This window comes from Danio rerio, chromosome 17, assembly GCF_052040795.2.
Source record: "Danio rerio strain M-AB ecotype USA chromosome 17, GRCz13ab, whole genome shotgun sequence".
Lineage (NCBI taxonomy): Eukaryota > Metazoa > Chordata > Actinopteri > Cypriniformes > Danionidae > Danio > Danio rerio.
Window position 1 is genome coordinate 9,344,202 of NC_141037.1, and position 6,458 is coordinate 9,350,659.

The 6,458-nt window shown below is 34.1% G+C and overlaps 1 protein-coding gene across 3 annotated transcripts in view; it reads right to left on the minus strand.

Moving 5' to 3' along the window:
• Positions 1 to 4,073, minus strand: part of ahi1 (Abelson helper integration site 1) — a 38,016-nt gene extending 33,943 nt beyond the window's left edge. For 2 of the 3 annotated variants that reach the window (XR_015512683.1, XR_015512682.1), the window contains exons 1-3: positions 3,968 to 4,073; positions 1,901 to 1,949; positions 1,673 to 1,797 (exon numbers count right to left, since the gene is read on the minus strand). Coding sequence is in view for 1 of the 3 variants with exons in the window: in NM_001319989.1 (NP_001306918.1) it covers positions 1,673 to 1,797; positions 1,901 to 1,910 (135 nt within the window). In the remaining 2 variants the exon portion in view is untranslated. 3 annotated transcript variants of the gene reach the window in all.
• Between the last annotated feature and the right edge of the window lie 2,385 nt (positions 4,074 to 6,458).

Sequence of the window (6,458 nt, forward strand, 5' to 3'; positions counted from 1 at the left end):
ACAACAAACACATAAAGAGACAAATAATTTACAAACAACATTAAAAAAACACAATCCAGCATAATTTCATAAATGGTACTAAAGAAAACAGGAAGGACTCATACATTAAATTTAACACTTGCTAAAATGTAAGGTTAATTAGCCTTATTGCCTCAGGAACAAAGGTGAATTTCTATCTGTTAGAAGAGCATTAACGCTTCTAAACCTTCATCCAGGCGGCAACAGAACAAAAAAAGGCTTCAGAGGATGAGAATTATCTCCTACCACACTTTGAATTTTCCTTAACGAATATGCTTCATTACAGATATGACATCTGTGAAGCTGGTACTTGTGTGAATTTGGTCAATGAAATAAAATGCAGGTCAACACATACAACTTATAAAAGGGTTTTGCTAATTTGGTGCTTGTTTGATGGCAAGGTTGACATTTGCAAATATTATTACACTGAGGTAAATTTGGCTTTATATTCGAACATTTGTTTACTTTTGAACAGTGACAACTTGTAACATGGTCTCTATATTGTTTACCATGTTACTTTGAACATTCGCTCTGAAATTGAATGAAGTATGACTTCATCTGAATCAAATATGGCTTCAAAACAAAATTTCTGAGGTAAAGTTTATTTTATATTTGCACATTTGTTCAGTGACAACTTGTGGCATGCTCCCTTTATTGTTTACCATGGTACGTTGAATATTGAGTCTGAGATCTCATGCAAGTATGTAAGACTTAAAAACAACATTAGCACTATTTAATTGACAGTAAACACTTGTACTTTGCTAGTCATTGGCTGCTAATATGATTTCACTATGTAAAAAGCAAAAAAAAAAAAAACTTTTCTGAAATTATATTATTAAGGAGAAAGTCTGAATGTGTGGATACAAAACCAGCTCAATAACAGGCACTATTTAACTGACTGTGAACAATGTTGTACTTTAACAGTCATTGGCTGCTAATGTGATTTACCTATTTAGTATTAGCAAAGAATACATTTTCTGAAAATATATTTTTAAGGAGAAAGTCAATATGTGCAAACATAAAACCAGCTTTACCTTCCTAATTATTACTAACCGGGCAGCACGGTGAAGCAGAGGGTAGCACAATCACCTCACAGCAAGAAGTTGGCATTTCTGTGTGGAGTTTGTATGCTCTCCCCGTGTTTGCATGTGCTACAGGTGAATTGGGTAAGCCAGTGGTTCTGAAACTGTGATACGTGTACCACTAGTGGTACGCAGGCTTTCTTCTAGTGGTACGCGGAGGAATTAAATATGTCATGTATGTCATGTACATGCTACACACATTTATATTTTTAGGTAATCTGCCACGTTTTTTTTTTTTTTTTACTTTGCAGAGTTGTAGCGGCTTTACTGGGCCTACTACGCTACTGTATTTCAATACTGCTCATTTTGGTGGTACTTGGAGAGACAATTTTTTTCCTGAGGTGGTACTTGATGAAAAAAGTTTGAGAACCACTGGGGTAAGCTAAATTGTCCGAATTGTATGTGTGTAAATCAGCATGTATGGATGTTTCCCAGTGATGGGACGGGCGTCCACTGCGTAAAACATCTGCTGGATAAAATGGTGGTTCATTCCGCTGTGGCGACCCCAGATTAAAAAAGGGACTAAGCCAAAAAAAATAAATAAATACATAAATGAATGAATTATTACTAACCACGATAATTTCCTGAGACTGGTCAGAGATCTGTTTGGCTTTCTTTTTCTCAGATGGAGGGTTTGTGTATCTCTTCAAAACCTCATCAAAGCGAGCTTTCGTCTTAGCTCTCACATCACTTTGACCTGTCAAACGGAGATTTAACCAAATCTGCATGTTAGAATATCTATGATCACCAGTGACAGACAAAGAGTTGTTACACATCAAGTATTAAGAATCTTTACTCACCTGCTGGCATTCTGATGAAATATAAACATTCATTCTGGAAACATCAGTCCTTAAAACAGAAAAGATCAACCATTAAAATAGATTATATTAACTAACATTAGAGATTCTAACTCCAACGCTACCTCGAACATTAAGATTGAGGTAAAGTTGGTTTTATATTCACACATTTAGATTATCTACTTAATATTGTAATTTTAGAAAAGTATTGTTTGCAAATTGTAAGCAGTGAAATCCTGTTATCAGCCAATGACTAAGTACAACATTGTTTACTGTCAATTAAATAGTGCTAATGTTGTTTTGGAGTAATTTAAATAAGCTTTCACCCCCGATATTTAAATTCGCATGGTAAATAATATAACAGTGCCGTAGCCTGCCTGATGAATAGGGGGGTTCTTTTTTCTCAAAAAGTGGACCTTTTTGCAGTTATTCATCTCATTTTCTATTTAATTATGATTTAAATACTGCATCTTAGTGATATTTAAGCACTTTTTTGTTTAAATAGCTTGTCAGATGGTCGTCAGAAACAAACTGTTTGATGTACCAAAACATTTCCTTAAAGATTTTGAAAAAACATGCTATAAAATACTAATTTATTACATGATTCATCATTTTAAAAAAAATTTATTATTATTATTTTTTTATTTAAAACTGTAGCTTTTGTTCATTTGTTAGGCAAATAAAAATCTGGCCAGCACATTCAACTTCCCTCAGTTAGAATTTTGTCATTTGAATAAAAAAATAAATAAATAAATAAATAAACAATAATAATGTAGAGCTTCACAGTTTTTCTAGAGTTTTCTCTAGTAAAAACGTTACATTGACAAATCATGGGGGCAGCTCGGTGGCGCAGTGGATAGCACAATCGTCTCACAGCAAGTAGGTCGCTGCTTCGAGCCCCGGCTGGGTCAGTTGGCATTTCTGTGAGGAGTTTGTATGTTCTCCCTGTGTTGGCATGGGTTTCCTCCGGGTGCTCCGGTTTCTCCCACAAGTCCAAACACATGTGCTTTAGGTGAATTGGGTAAGCTAAATTGTCCATAGTGAATAAGTGTGTATGGATGTTTCTCAGTGATGAGTTGCAGCTGGAAGTAAAACATGCTGGATAAGTTGGCGGTTCATTCCGCTGTGGTGACCCCAGATTAATAAAAGGACTAAGCCGAAAAGAAAATAAATGAATGAATGAAAAATCATGGATAACAATACCCTGATTAGATATGAAATTAACTATGATATGGGCCGCCGTTGGTGCTTCACACCTTTTTATTGATCTTTTTTTTTCGTGAATAAAGTCCAAGGTTTAGAATTAGAATACAAGTTACTTGTAAACTGTTTTCTCTATTAAACAGCAATACAGTAGGTCAGTAGTGAAAGATGACTTAACTTTTCTCAGATTGTATGTTTTCTTGCACACAAGTTGGACTCATGAAAAATGATTGTTTGCATTGGCCAAAACTGGTTATCTGAAGTAACAACAGCCAACAGAGGATTCCACTTGGTCTTAAAGCCTTCTTCGACCGTTTATTTTCATACTTTATGATGGAATAGCAGTCAAAGTAGGACAAATTTCTGGACCTTTGTCAGTTGGGGGTGGGTCTTTCGAACCACCCGAACTCCTCCTGGCTATGAGCCTGTATAAGGACCGTTCAATAAACGAATTTGAGAATATTTTACCTCAATAACATGAAGGTCTTTATTTACTCTTACTGCGGTTAATCAGATTATGTAATATTTCACTTAACGTTAACCCCCAACACAGAAACACCTTTAAAAACCTTCACAAATGTCTACAATGTTAGCCGAAGCTAATAAACAAACCCCGAATTCTTTTTATTGTTAATTCGATTATGATTGTTAATAGATATATAAATGTGTATGCTTCTGTTAGTGATTGTTGATGTTGCAGCTTTGCTCAATTTAACACGCTAGCTAGCTGGAAACAACGCAAACAAATCAGAGTGTATGTCTGCGCTAACGCGCAGTTTGTTGTTAGTCTCGCTCTTATGTTCAGCAAATCTATTCCATTTGACATCTTCTACCCTTTACTGTGATGTTATTATGAAGTTAACGTACCGTATATCCAGTAAATGTTGCGAAGAAGTCCAGTCATGTATGCTGTAGCGGATCCATGAATGACTTCAGCGAGCAGCCATTGCTGGTTGTTTCCAAGAGCAACAACAACAAGATTAGCCCCGCCTTCCTTAGTTACTGTTGCCACGTCAATCAAGAACCAGCGCGCCGATGTTGACCGCTAATCCAATCCAGTTTGTGCTAAACGGCTTTGTGTACGACGAATAATGTTTGCTCAGAGACAGATGGATTAAGACCTTCATTATTTTAAGTCTCTGAATAAAATAACGTTTAGGTTAATATAGTAATACATTTAGGACAGAAATCTAGTTAGTGCAGTAATTTACGTTCATCTCACCATCAATTTTGGAATAACCAATTTGAGAATATCAATTGGAACTTGATCTGGACTTATAACAACAAATATTGTGTCACTAATGAAGTCAGTGAAATCTATTTTAAAAGTATACATAAAATATTTCCAACTAACTAGTTTGCTGAAAAATCCAGCTTAAACCAGCCTAGGATGATTGGCTGGTTTTAGCTGGTCGACCAGGCTGGTTTAAGAGGGGTTTTGGCCACTTCCAGGCTGGTTTCCAGCCTGATTTTAGCTGGACAGGCTTGGTCATGACCAGCTATAACCAACTTGACCAGCCAGGCTGGGAGCCCAGCCAAAACCAGCAATGTCCAGCTTAAACCAGGATGGTCAAGCTGGTTTTAGATGGTTTTATCTGGTCACTTTCCAGCCTGACCAGCTAAGACCAGACTGGAAATAGTTGGAAACCAGCCTGGAAGAGGCCAAAACCACTCTAAAACAAGCCTGGTCGACCAGCTAAAACCAGCAAACCATCCTAGGTGGGTTTAAGCTGGATTTTTCAGCAGGGATTTGAGAATATTCTCAAGAGGTATAAAGTTGAATCGTGTGTTTTTTACGGAATGGATGTTGAGACTGTTATGCGTTTGTTTTTTGATTGTAAGTATGCTAAATATTTCTGGTTTGATGTTAAATGTCTATTTAATATAGGCTACTGAGTGGTCATAGAATTATTATTAAGAAAAGAGATGTCATATTTTATATAGATAAAAAGATATAGATAAGAATCTCCTGTTTATGTTCAATCTGTTGATATTAGGTAAGAAGTGTAAATGGTCGGGGAGGAAGCCTAACATCTTCCATTTCAAGGCTGATTTAAAAATGTATTTCGAAACTCTTAAAGGACTTTCAAGTCGTAAAGCGACCAGAACTGTGAATATACTTACAAAGCTAAACTCCTCTTCTCTATGGTGAATGTTATGTATACCCGCTCTTGTTCTTTATTTGTTTTATTTTTTCTCCCTCTCCTTTTTTCTTTTGTTACTTTATTTACACATGTTATGCTAAAATGTGTAATATTGTAAGACATGTTATGGATTGTACTGGAAATGTTCAGCAAATACAATAAAAAAATTTAATAAAATAAAAAATTCTTCAACTACGGTTACTTTTAGCCTTGTGAAATTGAGTAAAAAAAATCTTGTTAAAAATTAACTTAACACACAAGATCTGTAAGAGGACAAACGTAGACAAGAAGAACTTTTTTTTTTTTCAATATACAGCTTTTATTTCAAAATGAAATAAATGATAAATGATGGCAGTCCAACATTGTCTAAAATCATTTTTGTATATATATATATATATATATATATATATATATATATATATATATATATATATATATATATATATATATATATATATATATATATATAAAATTGTACATTTGTCAATTAAATTAATTAGTTGTATGCTGAATTGTACACCTGTCACACTTTAAAATTTATAATTAATTTGGTTAAGAACTTATTAAAAAATAAATAAACTGAATTTATATATTAAATAGAGCTTGAACTTATACAGTTGAATTCAGAATTATTAGCCCCGCTTTTCATTTTTTTGTCTTTTGACCACATACACCCACACACCTAACCCTGCGAGCTACATGACCCAACCAACCCCACAACCCCCAAATCTATGAATTGTATTTTGTATATGTATTATTTTGGAAACTGATCTGACTCCATAACATTTGTTTAAGCTTTTTAGCAAATGTTCTAATTCTCAACACCTGTCCAAGGGAGGCTTAACATAAAAAAATAATTTTAAAAAAGCAGTAGTAATAAATCTATGGGGAAATAAAAAAAAATAAAAAATCTAATAAAAATCAAAGCAAAACCAAGATTGCTTGTGTCCAATTATTTAGTTTATTTTAAGAAAGAAATAACTTTATTTTTACATATTATTTCTAAAAACAAGACAATACTTTTCCACTTGTCTAGTAAATGCTTCTTGATTTAGGAATTGTTTGATATTTGGATTAGAAACAAGACAAAAACTCAAGAACAGCATTTCTTCCAGTGAACTTTTTCTCTTTTTTTTTTGAAAAGCAAAACGTCTCTCCCAACCTAACTCTAAACCCTAAGTTACCCCTTACAATAATGAAAAAAAAACAGTGTG